We start from the raw sequence: 24096 nt of genomic DNA on the forward strand, positions 1-24096 counted from the left end.
AAGGGCTGAAGGCCTTTTTCTGTGCTGTAGACTTCTCTGCCAAGCCAAACCATTAGCAGAACTAAAACAGGAATGTAAAAGTATGTCATTTTTAATATACATAACTAACAAATACAAATCATGCCTCAAGCCATACATGGTTCTGTTCAAGTTAGAACCCAAGTTTTCAAATTCATCACAAAAGTAGTGAAATTCTTGGACGTGTCCGTGAGGTTTTTTTTTCGCAACAAAACTTTGAAGAATTGGGACAGCCAAATCCATTATATTGTTGAGCAATGAGCTAGATTTAGTTCAGTCACACCACACTATCTCTCAGCAATTATCACACAATCAAATGCAAAGTCAACTTTGCAAGAGAGGAACATGAAGCAGCGCTGAGGTTTTAGACTTACATGAGATTGACTTCAATGTGATGAGGCAGAGCTTTTCCTTTTATGAAACCTCTGCTTCCTGCAGGATGCTTTCACGAATGCAGCAGTGTTTATCTTATCCCTCACAACTTAAGAAACTGCAAGTGGATATTGTGGAATTGAAGAGTCCAACAAATGTTTATTATAACTAACTATTCTGTGCAAACATTACATACATTGACATGTTAGTGTCTGGGCTAACATTAAGCCATTTTGTTGCCATAGTGCTACACGCTTCCGGTGAAGTGCCATGCTTCAAATGATCGGAGGTAAGCTGGACTATGAGACATTTATATTCTCAGTTCATATACTGTGATGCAGTGATAATATCAGGAAAGTGACTCTTAAAGGTATACTGGCAGACTGACCATGAGATGTAACACAACATCTACAGCACCTGGGTGAATCTCTCAATGGCTGAAATATCAAGATCAGGTGAGAGTTATTCAGCAGAACATAATGAGCTTGAGAACCAATTTCTAAAGCAATTGGAGAAGAGGACTATTTGGCAATAAACCAATCATGACTGACTAATGAAGCACTGGACAAGATAAAATGAAAAGGAGAAAGCAGATAAAAATGCAAAACCAATCACCAATCCTAGCAAATTGCAGGGCTGGTAAAGGCTACAGGAAGAAGCCTGCAAAGGGGTCCAAAAAAAATCAACACAAACAGCTTTCATGATTCGCTTCCTCCCCCACCTGGGTGCTGGATCCTTTCGGACACTTGGCCACCAAACAGTAGCTGGAGAGCATGGTCAGATGGTCACTGTTCCTGCCTGAACTGAAAGAGTGTGATTGGAATCAGAATTGGCAACGGAGGCCATCACAGCTGGGTTCAATTTTGTATTTGTTAGTCTTAGATTCCTGGCTGATTTCCCCATTCCTTTAACCCATGAACTGAACAAATTGATAGCCAATGAAGTCACTGTGTAGTCACTGCTGAGATGTTGGAAACATGGCATCTAATTTGTGAAAATTGCAGTGTGACTTATGTAGTGACATTAGTTACGGAACAAACATTTGTCCAGGTTTTGAGCAATAATTCACCTTTTTTTAAATCAAGTCTCACAGCCTCTTCTACATTTGCCTGATAAGCTCAGAATTCCTTGGTTCCATTGCTCACCAATGTTAGCCACGTGAGACCCATGAACATGATCCTGAGTGAGGGGATGGAGAGGTAGATGAGGATTAGGGGAACACAATGTACAGGGACTATCAGAGAGTGGGGGTGTGGGTAATGACAAATTTTTAAAATTTGTCTTATTCATTCAGGGGATGTGCACAACACTGTCTAGGCCAGCATTTAATACCCATCACAAATTGCTCTGGAACAGTTAATGGGGAACCACTTTCTTGAACCACTGGAATCTTTGGGGTGTGCTTAAGGCAACAGAGTTCCAGGACTCTGACCCACTGAATGAATGGCAACACATTCCAAGAAAAGGATGGTGGTTACCTTGGAGGAAAACTTGCAAGTGATGGTCTTCCCATGGATCTTGTTCTTCTAGGTGGGAGAGATTGCAGGTTTTCGAAGCTGCTGAGCAATGATGGTATAGCTGGTGGTAGATGGAGTGCTTTGTCCTGGATGGTGAGTTCTTAAGTGTTGTTGGAACTGGACTCATTCAGTCAGGTGTAATGTATTCCAACCCACTCCTGATTTGTGCCTTGTAGATGGTGGACAGGCTTTGACAAATCAGGAGATGAGTTACTCATCCAGGATGCCTTGTTCTGACCTGTTGTTGTAGTTACAGTACAGCTGGTCCCATTCAGTTTCAGGTAATTGGCAACCCTCAGGATGTTGATAGTGTGGGATTTAGTGATAGTAATGCCATTGAGTATCATGAGGTAATAGGTGGATTCATTTTTGCTGGGGAAGGTCATGGCCTGACACCTGTATGGTGTGAATGTTACTAGACACTTGTTAACCCAAACCTGGGTATTGTCCAGTTTTTTCTGCATTTGAACATGTATGGCTTCAATATCTGAGGAGACATGAATGATGCTAAACATTGTACTATCATCAGCAAACTCCCCATTTCTAACCTTTTGATGGAGGAAGGCCATTGATGAAGGCATTGAAAATGACTGGGTCAAGGACATCACACTGGGAACCTCCTGAAGATATGGTTGGGAGCCGAGATGACTGACCTCCAACAACCAATACCACTTTCCTTTGTGCCAGATATAGGGTCATAGAGATGTGCAGTACGGAAACAGACTCTTCGGTCCAACTCATCCATGCTGACCAGATATCCTACATTAATCTAATCCCATTTGCCCACACTTGGTTCATATCCCTCTGAATCCTTCTATTCATATACCCATCCAGCTGCCTTTTAAATGATGTAATTGTTCCAGCCTCCACCACTTCCTCTGGCAGCTGATACCATACTGACACAATCTGGTGTAGACATTTATCCCTGATTTCCATTGAGTCCAGTTTTGCTCAGGCTCCTCGAAGCCATATTCAGTTAAATACTACCTTAATGTCAAGGGAAGACGCTATCATTTCTCGCCTGGAGTTCAGCAGTTTTATTCATGTTAAGATTGGGCCTTTAATGAGATAAGGATCTGTATGGCCCTGACAATTAGTAGGTCATCCTTATGCAATAGCATTAATAATGACCACTTTTGTCACACTGCTGATGATCAAGTATAAACTGATGGGGTGGCAATTGGCCAGGTTGGATTTGTCCTGCTCTCTGAGTACAGGACAAACCTGGACAATTTTCCATCTTATCAGTCAGATGCCAGTGTTGTAGATGCATTGGAATAGCTTGGCGAGGGGCTCAGCAAGTTCTGGAGCACACATCTTCAGTATTGTTGACAGAATATTGTAAAGGTCGACAGGGTTTGCAGTATCTAGTGCCTCCAAATGTTTAGACCATAAGACCATAAGACATAGGAGTGGAAGTAAGGCCATCGGCCCATCGAGTCCACTCCGCTATTCAATCATGGCTGATGGGCATTTCAACTCCACTTACCCGCATTCTCCCCATAGCCCTTAATTCCTTGTGACATCAAGAATTTATCAATCTCTGCCTTGAAGACATTTAGCGTCCCGGCCTCCACTGCACTCCACGGCAATGAATTCCACAGGCCCACCACTCTCTGGCTGAAGACATGTCTCTGCATTTCTGTTCTGAATTGACCCCCTCTAATTTTAAGGCTGTGTCCACGGGTCCTAGTCTCCTTGCCTAAAGGAAACAATTTCTTAGCATCCACCCTTTCCAAGCCATGTATTATCTTGTAAGTTTCTAATAGATCTCCCCTTAACCTTCTAAACTCCAATGAATACAATCCCAGGATCCTCAGCCGTTCCTCGTATGTTAGACCTACCATTCCAGGAATCATCCGTGTGAATCTCCGCTGGATACGCTCCAGTGCCAGTATGTTCTTCCTGAGGTCTGGGGACCAAAACTGGACACAGTACTCCAAATGGGACCTAACCAGAACTTATAACGTCTCAGTAGCACAACGGTGCTTTTATATTCCAACCCTCGAGATAAATGACAACATTGCATTCACTTTCTTAATCACGGACTCAACCTGCATGTTTACCTTTAGAGAATCCTCGACTAGCACTCCCAGATCCCTTTGTACTTTGGCTTTATGAATTTTATCACCGTTTCGAAAGTAGGCCATGCTTGTATTCTTTTTTCCAAAGTGCAAGACCTCGCATTTGCTCACATTGAACTTCATCAGTCATTTCCTGGACCACTCTCCCAAACTGTCTAGATCCTTCTGCAGCCTCCCCACTTCCTCAGTACTACCTGCCTGTCCACCTAACTTTGTATCATCGGCAAACTTTGCCAGAATGCCCCCAGTCCCTTCATCCAGATCATTAATATATAATAATGCGGCCCCAACACTGAACCCTGCAGGACACCGCTTTCTTGTTGTCATGTGGAGTTAATACAACTGATTGAAATCTGGCAACTGTGATTTTGGGGACTCTAGGAAAAGGCCAAGATATGTCATCCACTTGACACTTCAGGTTGGAGATGGCCACAAATGTTTGAGTTTTGTCTTTTGCACTGATGCAATGGGCTCCCACATCATTGAGGGTGTGATGTCTGTGGAACATCCTCATCCTGTTAGTTGTTTAGTTGCCCACTATTCATGACTGTAAATGGCAGGTTTGCTGAGATAAAATCTGCTCCGTTGGTTGTTGGCTTGCTTAGCTTGTGTATTGCATGCTACTTCACTGTTTGGCACACTGGTAGCCCTGTGGTATAGCCTTATGAGATTAATGCATCATTTTCAGATATATCTGGTACTGCTTCTGGCATGCTCTCCTGCACACTTCTCTGAAGCACGGATGATCTCCTAGTTTGATGATTATGGGAGTCTGGGGCCAGACATTACAGTGTGGCGCTCCCTCAGTACTAATACTCCAACTGTGCAGTGGACTGTCAGTACCGACCCTCTGACAGTACAGTGCTCCCTGCCATTGTAGCACTCCCTCAGTACTGATCCTTTGTCAGTGCAACACTCCCTCAGTACTGACCCTCTGACAGGGCAGCACTCTCTCAGTACTGACGTTCAGTCAGTGAGGCGCTCCCTTAGTACTGACCCTCCGACAATGCAGCACTCCCATGGTACTGACCTTTTGACAGTGCAGCACTCCCTCAGTACTGACCATCTCTCAGACAATAGACAATAGACAATAGATGCAGGAGTAGGCCATTCTGCCCTTCGAGCCTGCACCGCCATTCAATATGATCATGGCTGATCATTCCTAATTAGTATTAGGAACTCCAGGACAGCACACCCTCAGCATTGCACTCAGTTGGTGGTCTATGTCTTATGCATCTAACTCTGGAGTGGGAATTAAATGCACAATTTCCTGAGAGAATGCCATGCAGTGAGGGACAGCTGACAGTATGTGTCAAGGTGCCCGCACTCTGAGGCTCCAGTGCTTCCTGTCGCTGCACTCTGTCTTTATTATCTCCAGAACATTTGTAGATTCTCTGCAAAACATTCTCTACTTTACCCTCAGTCATAATGTGTAATGGGTCATTATACTATCCCTTGGCCAATCTATGCTCTGCTCTGAGGAGCTAGTGTGTTTCTCTTATTATGAATTTCATTCTGATCTCTTTGATAGTTCATTAAATTTAAATGTGCTTTCGCTTGTACCTAAACACTGAGTGTGTGACTGATTAATCAGTGTAATAAAAACTATCTAAGCCGCTTGAAGCTTCCAATAAACCACTCACTTTGAACAGAAAGGTTTCACCTTTGCAACTTTGTCATTTCTCCTTTGCTAATGAACAGGTTTAGGAAAATTGCTGTTTTATATTCACAGGCTGCGTCATTTAACTAAAGATTGAGGAAAGCTGGTCAGACAAATTGCCAATGGAATGAGTCACACCTTCCTGACCGACACACATACACATCCTTAATTTGTACAAGCCATTTCCTGAGGGAATTACAAATTGGCACAACAAGCACATGATCACAGCAACGGCTCAGAATTAATATTTCCGTCTCGCTTCCTGCACTTCAGGAGTCACTTATGAGTTAGTCAAAAATGCGACAGCTCCACAGGATGGAGATTTTGCAAGACAGTTTTGGGAGGTAAAATATAAAGGCAATTATGGGAATGCTGCTACACAATTTGTTCAGTGTCACATCACAGAGATTAACTGAGGGCAGAGAAAAAGCAGAGGGAGAAAGATAGGGTGAAGGGAGGAGCCAAGGTCGAAGGGAACAAACACTGAGTTAAAGAATGCAAAATGATCCAAGAATCAGCAATGTACCAGTGATTGAAGTAGATTTCAATTGCACAACACTGCGACAGGACAATGATCTGTCTCAGAAATCCAGTAAATCATACAAGGAGATGGAGCCAAAACTGGAACAAAAAATGATTTTTCTGATTGGCTGGACTCACTTCTCAAATCACTCCATTTCCTGACAGTCAATAGACAATAGACAATAGGTGCAGGCCATTCTGCCCTTTGAGCCTGCACCACCATTCATTATGATCATGGCTGATCATCCTCAATCAGTATCCTGTTCCTGCCTTAACCCCACAACCCTTGATTCCACTATCCTTGAGAGCTCTATCCAATTCTTTCTTAAACAAATCCAGAGACTGGGCCTCCACTGCCCTCTGGGGCAGAGCATTCCACACACCCACCACTCTCTGGGTGAAGAAGTTTCTCGTCATCTCCTGATGAAGGGCTTTTGCCCGAAACGTCGATTTCGCTGCTCCTTGGATGCTGCCTGAACTGCTGTGCTCTTCCAGCACCACTAATCCAGTATTTGGTTTTCAGCATCTGCAGTTATTGTTTTTACCTCTGTCCTAAATGGTCTACCCCGTATTTTTAAGCTGTGTCCTCTGGTTCGGCACTCACACATCAGCGGAAACATGTTTCCTGCCTCCAGAGTGCCCAATTCTTTAATAATCTTTATGTCTCAATCAGATCCCCTCTCAGTCTTCTAAACTCAAGGGTATACAAGCCCAGTCACTCCAGTCTTCAGCGTAAGATAGTCCTGCCATTCCAGGAATTGACCTCGTGAACCTACACTGCACTCCCTCAATAGCCAGAATGTCTTTCCTCAAACTTGGAGACCAGAACTGCACACTATACTCCAGGTGTGGTCTCACCAGGGCCCTGTACAGCTGCAGAAGAACCTCTTTGCTTCTATACTCAATCCCTCTTGTTATGAAGGCCAGCATGCTATTAGCCTTCTTCACTACCTGCTGTACCTGCATGCTTGCCTTCATTGACTGGTGTACAAGAACACCCAGATCTCTTTGTACTGCCCCTTTACCTAAATTGATTCCATTTAGGTAGTAATCTGACTTCCTGTTCTTGCCACCAAAGTGGATAACCATACATTTATCCACATTAAACTGCATCTGCCATGCATCTGACCACTCACCTAACCTGTCCAGGTCACCCTGTAATCTCCTGACATCCTCCTCACATTTCACCCTGCCACCCAGCTTAGTATCATCAGCAAATTTGCTAATGTTATTACTAATACCATCTTCTATATCATTAATATATTTTGTAAAAAGCTGCAATCCCAGCACTGATCCCTGCTATACCCCACTGGTCACTGCCTGCCATTCCGAAATTGAGCCGTTTATCACTGCTCTATGTTTCCTGTCAGCCAACCAACTTTCAATCCAAGTTAGTACTTTGCCCCCAATACCATGCGCCCTAATTTTGCTCAATAACCTCCTGTGTGGGACTTTATCAAAAGCTTTCTGAAAGTCCAGGTACACTACATCTACTGGATCTCCCTCATCCAACTTCAGAGTTACATCCTCAAAAAATTCCAGAAGATTAGTCAAGCATGATTTCCCCTTCGTAAATCCATGCTGACTCTGACCTATCCTGTTACTACTATCCAGATGTGTCGTAATTTCATCCTTTATAATAGACTCCAGCATCTTTCCCACCACTGATACTGATTAGGGCTTTCAAGTCATTAAAGCTTTGTCAGTTTCTCTCCTCTCTGGAGGGCAACACATCAGAAACTCCCCACAAATACAACTCCTAACCAGTGGAATTTCAGAGCTGACTGATGTCATGGCCCAGAGTAGCTGTTTCTGGCAAACCCTCCCTATCTCTATAACCTTCTCCAGCCCCTGTAACCCTCCCCATCTCTGTAACGTCATCCAGCCTCCATAACCCTCCCCATCTATGTACCGTCATCCAGCCCCTATAACCCTCCCCATCTCTGTAACATCATCCAGATCCTATAACCCTCCCCATCTCTGTAATGTCATCCAGCCCCTATAATCCTCCCCATCTCTGTAACCTCCTCCAGCTCTATAACCCTCCCCTTCTCTGTAACCTCCTCCAGCCCCTATAATTCTCCTTATCTCTGTAACCTCCTCCAGCCCCATAACGCTCTCCTTCTCTGTAATGTCATCCAACCCCTATAATTCTCCCTATCTCTGTAACCTCCTCCAGCCCCATAACCCTCCCCTTCTCTGTAACCTCCTCCAGCCCCTATAATTCTCCTTATCTCTGTAACCTCCTCCAGCCCCTATAACCCTCCCCATCTCTGTAATGTCATCCAGCCCCTATAGCCCTCCCTATCTCTGTAACGTCATTCAGCCCCTATAACCCTCCCCATCTCTGTAACGTCATCCAGCCCCTATAACCCTCCCCATCTCTGTAACCTTCTCCAACCCCTACAACCCTCCACATCTCTGTAACCTCCTCCAGCCCCTATAACCCTCCCCATCTCTGTAACATCATTCAGCCCCTATAACCCTCCCCATCTCTGTAACGTCATCCAGCCCCTATAACCCTCCCCATCTCTGTAACATCATTCAGCCCCTATAACCCTCCCCATCTCTGTAACCTCCTCCAACCCCTACAACCCTCCCCATCTCTGTAACCTCCTCCAGCCTCATAACCCTCCCATTCTCTGTAACCTCCTCGAGCCCCTATAATTCTCCTTATCTCTGTAACCTCCTCCAGTGCCATAACCTTCCTCTTCTCTGTAACCTCCTCCAGCCATTATAATTCTCCCTATCTCTGTAACCTCCTCCAGCCCCTATAACCGTCCCCATCTCTGTAATGTCATTCAGCCCCTATAACCCTCCCCATCTCTGTAACGTCATTCAGCCCCTACAACCCTCCCCATCTCTGTAACGTCATCCAGCCCCTATAACCCTCCCCATATCTGTAACCTCCTCCAGCCCCATAACCCTCCCCTTCTCTGTAACCTCCTCCAGCCCTTATAATTCTCCCTATCTCTGTAACCTTCTCCAGCCCCTATAATTCTCCCTATCTCTGTAACCTCCTCCAGCCTCTATAACCATCCCCATCTCTGTAATGTCATTCAGCCCCTATAACCCTCCCCATCTCTGTAACGTCATTCAGCCCCTCTAACCCTCCCCATCTCTGTAACATCATCCAGCCCCTCTAACCCTCCCCATCTCTGTAACATCATTCAGCCCCTATAACCCTCCTCATCTCTGTAACATCATTCAGCCCCTATAACCCTCCCCATCTCTGTAACGTCATCCAGCCCCTATAAACCTCCCCATCTCTGTAACATCATTCAGCCCCTATAAACCTCCCCATTTCTGTAACGTCATCCAAGCCCCTATAACCCTGCCCATCTCTGTAATGTAATCCAGCCCTTATAAACCTCCCCATCTCTGTAACGTCATTCAGCCCCTATAAACCTCCCCATCTCTGTAACGTCATCCAACCCCTACAACCCTCCCCATCTCTGTAATGTCATCCAGCCCCTATAACTCTCCCCATCTCTGTAATAGCATTCAGCCCCTATAAACCTCCCCATCTCTGTAATGTCATCCAGCCCTTAGAACCCTCCCCATCTCTGTAACCTCCTCCAGCCCCTATAACCCTCCCCATCTCTGTAACGTCATCCAGCCCCTATAAGCCTTCCCATCCCTGTAACGTCACCCAGCCCCTATAATTCTCCCTATCTCTGTAACCTCCTCCAGCCCCTCCAGATCCCTAAGAATCCTATGTGTTTCAATAAAGTTTATGCTAATTTTTCTAAAACCAATCTCTCCTCATAAGTAAATGCCTCCATACCTAGTGAATTCCTGCATTGCCTCAAATTGTCAGTGTATTCTTCGGTAAACAAGAAGGGCACAATATTCCAGCTGTGGTCTGATTTGTGTCTTCTATAGGTTTAGCCTTTATGCTTTATACTCAATTCTCTTTGAAATAAAGACCAATATTCCATTTGATTTCCCTATTACTCACTGAACCTGGCTGATGGCTTTGTGATTCACATATGAAGACCACCTTATCCCTCTACGCTGCATCTTTCTGCAGTCTGTCCCCAGTTAAATAAGATTCAGCTCTTCTCTTCCTTTCAAAGTGCATAATCTCACATTTTTCAATATTTAATTCCATCCGCCAAGCTTTTATCCAATCACTTGACCTGTCTATGTCTCTCTAACAACTCTTTATGTCTTTCTCACTATTTGCCCTCCCACCTACTTTAGTGTCATCCACAAAATTGCCACACCTTCTTCATCCACACCACTCATATTTATTGTAAATAATCTTGGCCACAGCACTGATCCCTGTACCAATCCATGAGTTATGGTTTGCTATCCCAAGTTTTTTATCTTCCAATAGTTAGCCAATCCTCTATCCATGCTCGTACACTGATAAAATATCATTCTGAACAATCAGCACTTCATCTCCTCCCTAGGATGGACGTGTTCAGCAGGAACAAATAGAGTCTGTCCAAGACTCCAGACAACTTAAATATCATTGCCTGACCTTCATCCTACATCCCACAAGATTTATAAGCCAAAGTCCCAATAATTTTTCTGATTTTGTACCAGAGTACGAGCTTCTAATAATGTGAATACAAGAAGTCCCAAATCCCTTTGCCCTCTTCACAGACGTTTCTATTAATTAGCAAGAGAGTCTGTTCAGAGAGAGTCACTGAAAATTACACGGGCTCTGACATGACCTGAGAGATTCTACAGACTCATCATTCATAGTTTCCAGTCTAGATACAATTCTGAGTCACAACTTCAGCACTGGTACGCAGTATTTACAATCTAGAAACAGGCCATTCAGGCCATTAAGTCCATGTTTTTGCTCAAAGTCAGCTTTTTCCTATCCTTTCTCATCTTCCTATGTCACTATGTCTTTGTATACCTTTCTATCTCATGTATTTGTGCAACCTCCTCTTAAATTTGAAAGTTAAGACCTTATGTAGAGGATTGTGTCAGGGAGCATTCCCAATGGATTCTCCTCAATATCTTACACCATGGAGTACTAGAATAAAGTAGCACTTGTTTGCATTTACACCATTCTTTTATACCTGAAGTTACAGCAGGAATTTGGGAGTAATGATTCGGAAATTCCTATTATGCATCTCAATTGAGAAAATGAAGTAAAGCATTAAAACCAGAGCTCAGAATACTATTGAAGATCGAAGAGAACAGGAAAGGGAGAATTTATGTAACAACCTGTCACATCCTCATGAAGTTATGTATACTTTATGATCACAGAATAGTCTGGAAGCACAGTGCCTGTTTTCAATAGAACACAGACTGATAACCACATGACAACTCCTCCTCCCACTCCACCAAGGACTTGCGAGTCCTGGGCCTCCTCCACCGTCACATCCAAGCCACCCAATGATTGGAGGAAAAACACCTCACCTTCTGGCTTGGGACCCTTCAACCACACAGCATTAACATCTACTTCATTAGCTGCCTAATCTCCCATCCCCCCACTTCATCCCAGATCCAACAATCAAACCCAGAACCGCCCTCTTGACCTTCCTACCTGTCCATCTTCCTTCCCATCTGTCCACTCCATCCTCACCACTGACCTATCTCAATTACCTACCCCCCCGCCCCCCACCACCACCTGCATCTACCTATCACCTTCCCAGCTATCTTCCCCCAGCCACCCTATTTATCTCTCAGCCCCCTTCTCCCCACACATTCCTGATGAAGGGTTTATGCCTGAAACATTGACTCTTCTGCTCCTGGGATGCTGCGCCTTTCCAGCGGCACACTTTTTGAATCAAACTTCGGTATGAATGGTCTGGACCTGTGGGTGAGGGAGGTGAAGATGGGGAGACCCACAAACAAAGGACATGAAAATGTCCTTCAGGCAAACATACAACACTCTTAACATGAGATGCACTCGTACCTTAGGTTGTTGCAGAGGTCCTGGTGTTTGGTCTGTGATGTAGGTTTTCTTGCTAGGAGCCAGTTGATGATAGGCATTAGGGTTTGGTCCAGGAGCATTGTGGGTATAAGGTGCTTCGGGTCTCCAGGTATTCGGAGCTCCATATGCTGGGTCACCAGCATAACCCACTCCAACTGCTGGTGCTGGAGCAACAGCCCGATGATCTTGGTAGCGATTCGGTGAAGGATTATAAGTGTAACCTGGGTCAGTGTAGCGTGTGGGCTGTGCCCCATACCCATGGTCAGTGGAGCGGGGCTGTTGAGTGTAAGTCTGTATCGGTGGAGCTGGTTCGGGAAACCTAGTTGGCTGCAGGTTATACTGCTGGTACTGAGAAGTGGCAGGGTCTAGGCCTGGTTGTTGAAGCCCCTGTGGCATGAAATTGGGATTGGGTTGTGCTGATTTAACCTGCACATTGAATGCAGGTCGGGCAGGAGTGGAGGCTGTGGTGTAGGAGGCTGGAACAGGTTGGGGTTGGGTCTTTGGGGCCATACCAATGCCCTGGGTAGGATGGGGCTTTGCAGCTGTCTTCTTGGTAGCTGTTAGAAGTGGCTGAGAGGGGATAACCATCCGCTGATGCCCAATCACTGGACTGTGAGAAGCCGACGTTATTGGAGTTTGAGGAGTTGAAGAACTGATGGTTGAGGTGACTCCATGGCTCTGAAAAAGAAGAAAAAAGATGTTCCATGAGGACCAAGCCAGGTTGTACCTGCTCCTCTCTTTTGAAAAGGAGAAGGCTGAGTACAGTGATCTGTTAGATGTCTTTAAGGTTACTAAAAGAGTTTGACAGTGTAGACAGTAAAAAGATATTTCCGTTTGTGTGGGAGACCAGAAGCTATTTAAAGAAGACAGTCATTAATGAATCCCATCAGGCATTCAGGAGAAACCTCTTTATACAGCAAATGGGCTTGGCCTTATATAGAGTGATTGAGGTGAATAATGTGGATATTGTTACGATCGAAGCTGATGTTGCCACTGGACCAGTCAGATTCCAGAATGAAACCTGCCGTGATAGATGACTTTTTAATTTTGTTTTAGTTAAAGTGGTGGCCAGTCACTGAAACATAGTTGCACAAGAGTTTCTTTAGCTTCTTTAGAAGCTTACTTCACAAAAGAAAAAAAATCTAGGCTTTCTAAATATAGAACTTGAAATACACACAGCAAAACAAAGTCTCATCCCATTTCTTGACATTATGCATTTAGATATACCCTATAGACTCCATAACAAATCTTTAGGTTTAACTTAACTGATTATCCCCGTTATTTCCTGTGAACTGTAAAGTCTTTTTACGCGAATGCGCATAAGACGTAAAGCTCAGACTTTCTCAGCTACTAACAACCTGCAGATTTCTAAACAAATACTCCTGTTTTGGATGAAGCACAAATTCCTGATGAAGGGCTTTTGCCCGAAATGTCGATTCTCCCGCTCCTCGGCTGCTGCCTGACATGCTGTGCTTTTCCAGCACCACTCTCGTGACTCTGATCTCCAGCATCTGCAGTACCCACTTTTGCCACAAATTACTCTCTCTAACAGTCTAATTGTGCTTTCTGTGAACTATCTGATACTTCTTTCCAGGTGAGAAACTATATTTGCTTCTGATCCCAGGCAAGTCTCCACCAAATTGGCCTAAAAAACATTCAGTCTCTGAGTTTCCTAAGCTAAAATCAATCCTTGATTATCCTGAATCAAAACCAAGCTCATTTCCCTCAATATTTGCCCCAGCTATTGCAAACCATCATAGTTTTCCAGTAACACAAAGGTAGGTCACTGTTCTCTGACATGTACTGGATTGGGTCACTGTTCTGTCAGTGTTGTCTAACCTAGTTCTTTCTTTGTTAAACCCACTTCACATGCCAATATTCTGAAATCCAAATATATAAATCCAGAACCTTACATCATAATACATTGAACGGAAGTTAGATGAGCATGTAGAAAAAGAAAGGCAGAAAGATATAGAGCATTTGCTGATACAGTGATATAAAGAGACTTGAAGGGTGGGGAGGGAGGCCTGTATAGAACTGTATAGACTGCAGATGGGCGCAATGGTCTATTTCTGTGCTGGAAACTTAGTGTAATTTTATGTAAAAAGGCAAAAGTATAAATGTTTGTTCAGGGTGTCACCTTTGGGATATTACTGTGTGAACACATGTTGGACATTCAGAAAGATTTTTAAGGCTATTCAACATCTGCAAGAAAGTAACACAGACATTAAAGTCCAATTTCATTAAATAACAATCAAGGTTGCTAGAAAAATATTGGAACAGCTCAAGGCAATCGAGGGGGCCAGGGGAAATCAGTGGCAACGAAAACTCACAACAGTAACAAGGAAAATCATCTGCATGCAAATATGGCTTTCTCTCTCTCTCCCAACTGTATCCCACCAGGTATTCCTGGTCAGACACACATACTGTCAATCACTTGGCTTACTGCCTGTTCACACTCTCCTTCTGACTGGAATACTGCCTATTCCCCTTCTTACTTGACTGAATTACTGCCAATTCCCTTCTCACTCTGACTGGGATTACTGTATGTCCCCCTACTCTGCCTCTGACTGGATTACTTTCTGCCTCCCCTCTCATTCTGACTGGATTACTGTCTGTTTTCTCTCATTTTGACTGGATTACTGTCTGTTCTCCACTTTGACTGGATTACTCTCTGTTCCCTCCCCCCTCACTTTGACTGGGATTACTGTGTGTTCCCCACCCTGACTGGATTACTCTCTGTTGACTCCACACCACCCCCCCCCCCCCCCCGACTCTGACTGGATTACTGTTTCCTTTCACACTGATTGGATTACTCTCTGTCCTCCCTCTCACTCTGACTGGGATTACTCTCTGCCTCCCCTCTCAATCTGACTGGATTATTGTCTGTTTCCTCTTACTTTGACTGGATTACTGTCTGTCTTCACTCTCACACTGACTGGATTACTGTCCATTCCCCTCTCACTCTAATTGGAATACTGCGTGCCCTGCCTTTCACTCTGACTGGATTGCAACAGCTTACTTTCTCTTAAACAAGAAGTACAACAAAGTACAACAAAGGCTGCCACTCACAAAAGCTCCCATCAGTCCCTGATACCCACAGTCTAGTTTTTAAATTATGATTAGATTACTTAGTGTGGAAACAGGCCCTTCGGCCCAACAAGTCCACACCGACCTGTCGAAGTGCAACCCACCCAGACCCATTCCCCTACATTTACCCCTTCACCCAACACTATGGGCAATTTAGCATGGCCAATTCACCTAACCTGCACGTTTTTGGAATGTGGGAGGAAACCGGAGCACCCGGAGGAAACCCACGCTGACACGGGGAGAATGTGCAAACTCCACACAGAGAGTCGCCTGAGGCAGGAATTGAACCCGGGTCTCTGGCGCTGTGAGGCAGCAGTGCTAACCACTGTGTCACCGTGCCGCCCAGATACTTGGATCTGGAGTTCTCTGAATCTGAACAAATATTTCTCTGTATATATCCCAATGAGTTGCTTTATATTCTGCAATATCTTAAATAGATAACTCCTTAATCATTTAAACTCAAGAGTATACTAAGCTATATAAACCATTCTCAGAATTTCACCATCTAAAAGTTCCACTCTTAGTCTGGAAAATTCAGATTTGAAGTATCCCTGCTCATTTGCAGTACTCAGAACTGAACACAGTACTTCAGATGAATCATAGAATCCTGATACAATGTGGAAGTCAGTCATTGTGCGCATCAAATCCATGTTGATCCTCCAAATAGCATCCCACCCACACCCACCCTCATACCGTTTCCCTGTAACCTTGCATTTCCCATGGCTAATCCACCTAACCTGCACATCCCTGGACACTATGAGAAGAAACAGGAGCACCTGGAAGAAACCCACGCAGACATCAGGGAGAGTGTACAAACAACCCCCAGACAGTTGTCCGAGAGTAGACGCAAGTACAGATCCCCCATGCTGACCGACAACAGTGCTAACCACTAAGCCACAATGCTGCTCAGATAACATCTGAGGAAGATTCTGTACAGTTCAAACATCACTACTTGTCCTTTCTATTTCAATATCCTTGAGAAATTTCAAGTTATGTTTGTTCCTGAGCACTAGATTTTGGTATTTGTTCATATTTATGGTAGGACTGTACACTGTATGCCTACTGTTCCAGGTCCAAGCATCTTCAGTTGCTTCATCATTGACCTTCCCTCTACCATAAGATCAGCATTGGGGATGTTCACTGACAATTGCATGACATTCAGCACCATTTAGGACTCGTCACTTTTTTTTCTTTATTTATTCATGGGATGAGGAAATTGTTGGCTATGCAGCATTTATTGCCCATCTTTAAATGGCCAGTAGGCAGTTAAGAGTCAACCACGTTGCTTTTGGTCTGGAATCACATGTAGGCTAGACCAGGTAAGGATGGCAATTTCTTTCTTCAAGAACATTAATGAACCAGATGGGTGTTCCCTAAAATCAACAATAGGCTCATGGTCATCATTAGATTCTTAATTCCAGATATTTATTGAATTCAAATTCCACCATCTGCCAGGCAGGATTCAAACCAGAGTCCCCAGAATGTTATCTGGTTCTCTGGATTAACAGTCTAGTGATAATACCACTAGGCTATCACCTCCCCTATATCCATATCCAAATGCAGTAACACCTAGACAATATCCAGCCTTGGGATGAAAGTAGCAAGTAACATACTTACCATAAAAATGCCAGGAAATGACCATCTCTAACAAGTTAGTATCTATTTCTCTTTGACATTCAATGAAATTGCCCTAAATAAATCCCCTACTATCAACTTCACTGGGGTAATCATTGACTGGAAACTGAACGGGAGTTGTCATGTAATTACTGTGATTATAAAGCAGGTCAGGGGTCGGGAATTCTGCAGTGAGCAACTCACCTCCGAACTCCTCAAAACCTGTCTATCATCTACAAGGCACAAATCAGGACTGTGATGAAATATTCTCTACTTGCCTGGTTGCGCTCAGTTTCAATTACACTCAAGAAGTTCAACACCATCTAGAGCAAAGCAGCCCACTTGACTAGCAATCAATCTACAGCCTTTGACATTCATCCCCTCCACTACCGAAGTTCAGTAGCAGCAATGTGTACCATCTACAAGATGCACGGCAATAACTCACCAAAGTTCCTTTAACAACCCCTTCCAGACCACTGCCATCCAGAAGGTCAAGAGCAGTAGATGCACAGGGACACCACCACTGGCAGGTTCCCCTCCAAGATGCTCACCATCTTAATATGGAGCTATGGTAGGATGAGAATTAGAAAGAATGTGTGTATGGGGCATATAAGGATGGCAGCTGGAGGATCTATGGAGAGTACTGAAAGGGGGAGTGAGGCTGTGATGGGAGCAAGAAGGCTTTCTGGTGTTCTGGTAGGTTTTCCAGCTGGGGCAAAGTCTTGGATCACATGAGTGCCTTCATTCACCTGTAGCTCCTGTGGCTGCCTCTACCCTGTTTCTTGGGGTGCATGGGACAACAAGGTCAGCTCTCATAAATAATCCCTGAATCACAATCTCACTATCTGGAGCACTTTGTCCCGATTCAGTTTCCATTCAGGAATTCTCTCAACCCTATGCTCCTGAAGTTGGAACAAAAATTCAGACCAATGATTGCAGCGTAGAGCCAGATTCTGAAGTGAGGAGGAATCCCTTCCAACCCCAGTGATACAAGCAGTGTGTAACACACAGTAGCTCTCCTCTTGCACCCGAAGCGTCTCAGAAAAAAATTCATTCTCTTCTACAGGCAGCAAAGGAATTAAGGTGATGACATCCGCCATCTTAGATTCCGAGTTATCTTTAATGCTTGATGGAGAGGGACAACCAACTAGGTGAAAGAGAGGACTGCAGATGCTGGAGATCGGAATCTAGATTAGAGTGGTGCTGGAAAAGCACAGCAGGTCAGACAGCATCCGAGGAGCAGGAAAATCAACGTTTCGGCAAGAGCCCTTCATCAGGAATGAGAGGGAGAATCCACAGGTTTCAAAACAGTCGGAAACAATATTGAGAAGCCGGGCACATTTTTGTCTCACGTCGTTTGTGAATTTGCAGCTTTCATGTAGCCTACATGCTTGTTCAGGTCAATTGCACCTACCTGAACTTTATACGTCACTAGACCTGACCTCAAGTTGACCATGCCTCTTACCCATGCAGGGCCATTCCCATGGTTCCTACATCAAAATTCACCTGTCTTGCTTAGCAGAGTCTTGTGTCTCGCGTTAGAACTCCTGATGTGATTTCACCACCCCCACCAGATCCAGGAAGATCAGCTTTAACCTGGTACTGAATCTTCTCCCTATTATCAACTCTGCTGGAGCTATCCCTGTGGCTGAATGAGGGGTAGTCCTAGAATCAAATAGCAGTTGGGACAGTTTCATATTTAATATAGCTGTAAGCTGTTTCTTTAAGCCTCCCTTCAAGGTTTGGACTGCTCTTTTTGCCATGCCATTGGATGATGGATGGTATGGGGCTGTCCTCATATGTCAAATACCATTCAACTTTAGGAAATACTCAAGTTTCCTGCTGGTAAATGGTGGAACGTTATCTGTGACCAACACTTCTTGGAGTCCGTGTATTGCAAAATATGCGTGCAGATTTTCTATAGTCATCCATGTGTTTGACAAATGAACTCTCCACACGTCCAAACACAATGACTAAGAACATTGAGCCCATGAAAGGATCTGCATAGTCGACCTGTAACTGAGTCCAGGGATAACTCGGCCATTACTATGAATGCAGTGAAGCTGCTGGCAGTAATTTCCCAGAGTCGTTGTTGGCACTCTGGGCACCGCCCACCAATGCAGCTATATCTGCATCCAATCCTGGCAGCAACATAACTTCTCACCAACTTCTTTATTTTGTAAACTCCTGGATGATCCTGGTGGAGTTCAGCAGTATCCGGTGGCAACCTTTACTCAGGACAATCACTCTTGCTCCACATAATAGTATGCTATCCTCTACAGTGATCTGGTCTCTCCAGGTACAAAAGGGTTCAATTCCGGTTGTGACCTTTGCTTTCCTCATCATCACCAGCTGTTTCAGTTTTGCCAGGACCCGATCTTTCTGTGTCCAAAATTTGATATTGTCATCTGTGAGTGTAAATGTGTCAAGAAAATTTAAAACCATTCGCCTCCAGTGGCAGTACCACTGGTGATGTATCTACCAGCAGAAGGCAGTTCAGTTTGCTGCTTGGCCTCCTGAATGGTGTTCTTATACACAGTTAGTATCAGAGCCCACTGCTGAATTTGGTCTGAAGTTAGGGGCTGCACTGTCTTGTCTTCTTTAAGTAGACCTGGCAGGGGTTTGTGTTCTGTTATGATCACAAATCTACATCCGTAAACATATTGATAGAACTTTCTGACTCGAAATATGACCACCAAACCTTCCTTCTCTATCTGGGCATATTTATGCTCTGCATTAGTCAAAGTCCTGGATGCATACACATTTGGGCATTCCTCTCCATTGAGCCAGCTATGATCTAACACTATTCTAATGCCATATGGGGAGGCATCACATGTTAATATTAGATTCACTTGGGATCATGATATGGCAAAACCTAAGAGGATAGCTATTTCTTCATTTCCCTGAAAGCTATATCTCAGCTATGCGACATTTTGTAAAGCTAACCCTTTTTTAGAGTTGATGCAAAAACGCTGGCTTGGAGGCAAGGTTATGTATGAACTTTCTGTAATAATTCACTAGCCTAAGGAAAGATCTAAGCTCCAGTACAGAGGTGAGAGCCGGGGCACCTTTGATCACACTCACTTTATCTGCCAATAGATGTAACCTGGTCTTGTCGACTCTGTGTCCCAAGTAAGTCACTTGAGGTGCCTGGAACACACATTGTTCCCTTCTCAGGTGTATGCCCGTCTGGAAGAAACATCTAAGGACTCTGTCTAAGTTCTCTAAGTGCTACTTATTGGTATTCCATGTTATTAGCACATCATCTACACAAATGGTGACCGGGGTAGACCTTGTAAGATGTTCTCCATTATCTGCTGAAAAATTGCACAGGTTGATGATAGCCCAAATGGTAGTCTTGCATATTGGTACAAACCCTGTGGGTATTAATTGTAGCGTACTTCTGGGAATCCTCATCTAACCGCAATTGCGAGCAAGCATAGCTCATATCCAGCTTCATGAAGGACGGCCCAACTGCCAGCTTTGTGTATGAATCGTCGATGCAAGGGCTTGGGCATTTATCCTGCGGTGAAAAGCAGTTTACTGTTTGTTTAAAATCCCACAAAGGTGAACCGACCCATCAGGCTTCACAATTGAAATGCCCAGTGCAGTCCATTCTGTAAACTGCACTGGTTTGAAGATTCCATCACTTTCCAGCCTTCTGAATTCTACCTCTACTTTTGTCTGTAATACAAATGGCACTGAGCAGGCCTTGCAGAATTGTGCAATTGCTTCCTGGTCAACATGCAAGGGGGCCTTACTCCTTTGATGGTCCCTAGACCTACCTGATAAACTTCTGGATATTTAATTAGGACCTCAGTCAGGCAGCCATTTTCTAATCAAAAAATGTTGAGCCAATCAAAGTGAATCATTCTCAACCAGTTTCACCCCATCAAGCTTGGGCCTAAGCTTTTTACTACAATCACTGGTAACTGAACCAGGCACTTTTCATAAGAGACTAAAATAGAAGTTGTACCCTTAATCTGTAAAGGTTCCCCGGTATAGTTTCTCAGTCTAGCCGAGGTCTTGCGCAAACCTAAGGATTGGAGTCCAGAGCGAATTTTATTAAAGACTGTTTCTGCAATTACTGATACAGCCACGTTGTTATTGATCTCCATTAGAACCAGGTGACCATTTCACCAAATGTTTACTTTGTTTGGTTCTGATTTGGATGTTGCTAAGTAATCTAACCATTCCAAGCCAGATGTAGTGGACTTTCCAGGGTGTGCACTTGCCTGAGTACTGATCTATGAGTTCTTCTCAGTTCAGGCCCTGTGGGACTCTTTTACGGTCTGCATACTGGCATTAACTACAATGGCTTACTGGCCCGAATCCTGAATAATGTTTTAATGGTTTGGAAAACGCTTGGCTCTGTTTTGGGGTTTTGCTGTGGGCTGATCTAGAATCCCTTTGTTTAGGATATGTCCTGAGTGAGGCTATTCAATTGCCTTAACTCAAATGGTGCGCCCCAAGCTCAGTTGGACTGGTGAGGGACTTCCATCAGAATACCCTGCAACTCATACACTCCACTTGCTGCACTTTCCAATGATGAAGCCAGTTGTAGTGCTTGTTTGAAGTCCAGTTAGGCTTCAGGCAATAGGTGCTTTTGCACGATTACATCATTAATCCCTCATACCAAACGGTGTCTCAGCATCTCATTAAGGGTTGAAACAAAGTCACATGCCTCTGCCGGTCGTCTTAACCTCGACAAAAACCCCAAAACCAATATCCCGGTTCTCAAATGCCATGTAAAACCAATAGTATTTCAGAATTTGAGGACGCTTGGGGTCATAATATTCCTTAAATAAATTCATCAACTCTTGAAAGGTTTTAATATCTCGTGCTTCAGGTAAAGTTAGGCTTATAATAATTGAAAAAGTTGCGGGTCCACAAGCTGTCAGGAGAATTACTTATTGCTTTTCTTCTGCCCCAGTGTCATTTGCCTGCAAAACATTAATGCATTCTTTCCACATACTGGGCCCAGTCTTTGATGGCACGGTCAAATGAGTCAAGCTTCCCAAATAATGGTATGACGCCAGAAATGCTTACCTCAACTCAATTTCGTCAGGAGCGTGCTTTTCTCTCATAGTCACTGAAATATCCCGCCACCAAGTCACCCTTTATTCACATGTGGACAGTCTGTGACACTGATCCAGTTCGCTCAGTGCCAGCTCTCAGAGTGAACCGAACCTCTGACACTTCTGTTCTTCTCTGTTAGCCAGGGCTCCCTGATTGGACCTGATTAACAGCCCAATCAGGCAACTCATATTCTATGATGTCTACCTGGCTGACCTCATTACAATTGCTCCAGGTTCCTTTCAAATTCTCAGGAGCTATCTCGCATCTTTATGTCATTTTAAATTCCGAACCCCTTCGCAGTACTTTCTATTATCACTCCCTGCTACTTGACTCACGCCAAATTTCCCAGTAACTGAGTTTTTCAGCAACAGATGATATGTCTCCTGTACTGAATAATTCATATTAATAGTGTGCCCAGATATCCAGCTCTATGCCAAGAAATAAAACAGATGGCAACTGGTTATTACTCTATAAAACTAGCACTTCAGAGAATTAGTCACTACACCTCATAAATCTATCAACAAGCAACTGAACATTACGTCCACAAAGTAATTGAAGATTGAATCATATCCAAACCAGGGATCTATGAGGAGCTGTGAGAGTGGGTTGAGCCGTTAACACAACAACAGACTGTAAACAGGGGCTGGCCGAGTAGAAGCGAACACAAGTAACGCATCAATACGCATTTTCGGATAAACCTAACCAGAAATCAGCTAAATCAGCTTGTTTTGCTCACATTTCATAGGGGTTTCCCTCCGTAAGGTTTTGCTAATACTCGCATGCTATCGCCCAAACGTGACTCATTAATTTGGGTAGCATACCCCTACAGCTTCCCTCATGTTCAATGCTAGTCCAATTCTCCCCACTCACTGTAAGCGGAGGTATTTGACAATCACCGGGGTACCTCAGGAACCCATCTTTAAAAGACCTTTTTGCAACCTGTCAAGCTCTGTGAGTGCAGAGCTGCCCTGCACAGTTTGAGACATTTACCCTAGACATGGCAGACAAGGGGATACTGACGGCCGAATCTACAGACAGGGACCTGCAGCAGATCCTGGTGAATGGGTGGTACAGGGGATTGCCATCCTCTTCCCCCAGTACCAGAGGAGCTCAGGACACCAGGCCTCCAAGTTCATCGGTATGGTCACAACCACCTGGAGAAATGCACAGTGCTGAGGGAAAAAGGACAATAACCTTTGCTGCTCCACCAGGATAATTTCCATCATCTTTTCTCTGCTTCCTCATACTCACTCTACCTCTGCTACTGCACTTACCTCTCACCAGGTTCATGACCTACTTCTCTCACAACTAAATAATGTCTTCCCTCACTCCTTCTTACCAACCCCTCCTCCATCACCATACCACTAACCCTACATGGGCCCAGCACTGCCTACTCACACATCTGGGACACCTCACCACTTTTCCTCCAATTGCACAAGCACTAACAGTTATGCCAGCCATTTTCATCTCACTCAATCCATACCCTTTTTCTAAGTCCAGGGGAAAATGGCCTAGTAAAAGTTGAAACAGCTAGGGCATGTGTTGAGTGCCTGACATTGGGACCTGTGAAGAGAGGATCTGGGTCTTTGCTGGTGAGGAACAGTCCTGTGGAGATGTGGAAACATCCATACGTCAGCAAACCAGTAAGAAGTACCATGGATTGCTGGGCTACACTCCCATTAGCCAGAATGTTAATGTACTATCAACATACCATAACCTTTGCCTGTTTAATCTTCCACAGTTATCAATGGGTTGTACATGGTTTCTGTGTCAAAAGGGCAATGCCTGCCTGCACCTTTGAGGAAGAGAGTAATAATATTTCAGAGGAACAGCCAGCAAGGCTGCCTCCAGCAGTCTCCATGCAATCTGATGCTGACACCTTGCTCAGGGTTTTATCTAGATCGGAGTCAGGAGCACCTGCTGGTGAGTCCTTCACTGGCGCATCTCTGCAGCAGGCCAAAGAAGAAACAGTTGGGTTACTGGCACTCACACAGCTACTGGAGGCCAGGCATCTAGGCAAGAGAGGATGCCACAGTGTCAACAATTCTTGCCTTCATTGACGTGTGCTATGCAGAGATGAGAGCAAGAGGCAGGCTTGTTGGGGAGCACTGGACAACCTGACACACAAGTTGCAGAGCAGCAGCAATGCAGAGTTAACTTTATTTTCTCTCCACAGATGCTGCCAGGCTTGTTGAGTTTCTCCAGCAATTTCTGTTTTTCTTTTTGGCATACAAGCAT

At 44.4% G+C, this 24096-nt stretch overlaps 1 protein-coding gene across 8 annotated transcripts in view; it reads right to left on the reverse strand.

Annotated features, from left to right (window-relative positions):
* lpp (LIM domain containing preferred translocation partner in lipoma) overlaps positions 1 to 24096 on the reverse strand; it is a 389509-nt gene that overhangs the window by 80652 nt on the left and 284761 nt on the right. For all 8 annotated transcript variants that reach the window (XM_072572197.1, XM_072572192.1, XM_072572195.1 and 5 more), the window contains one exon: positions 12058 to 12753. In XM_072572197.1, coding sequence (XP_072428298.1) covers positions 12058 to 12753 — 696 coding nt within the window. The remainder of the gene's footprint in view (positions 1 to 12057; positions 12754 to 24096) is intronic.

This window comes from Chiloscyllium punctatum, chromosome 6 (assembly GCF_047496795.1).
Source record: "Chiloscyllium punctatum isolate Juve2018m chromosome 6, sChiPun1.3, whole genome shotgun sequence".
Lineage (NCBI taxonomy): Eukaryota > Metazoa > Chordata > Chondrichthyes > Orectolobiformes > Hemiscylliidae > Chiloscyllium > Chiloscyllium punctatum.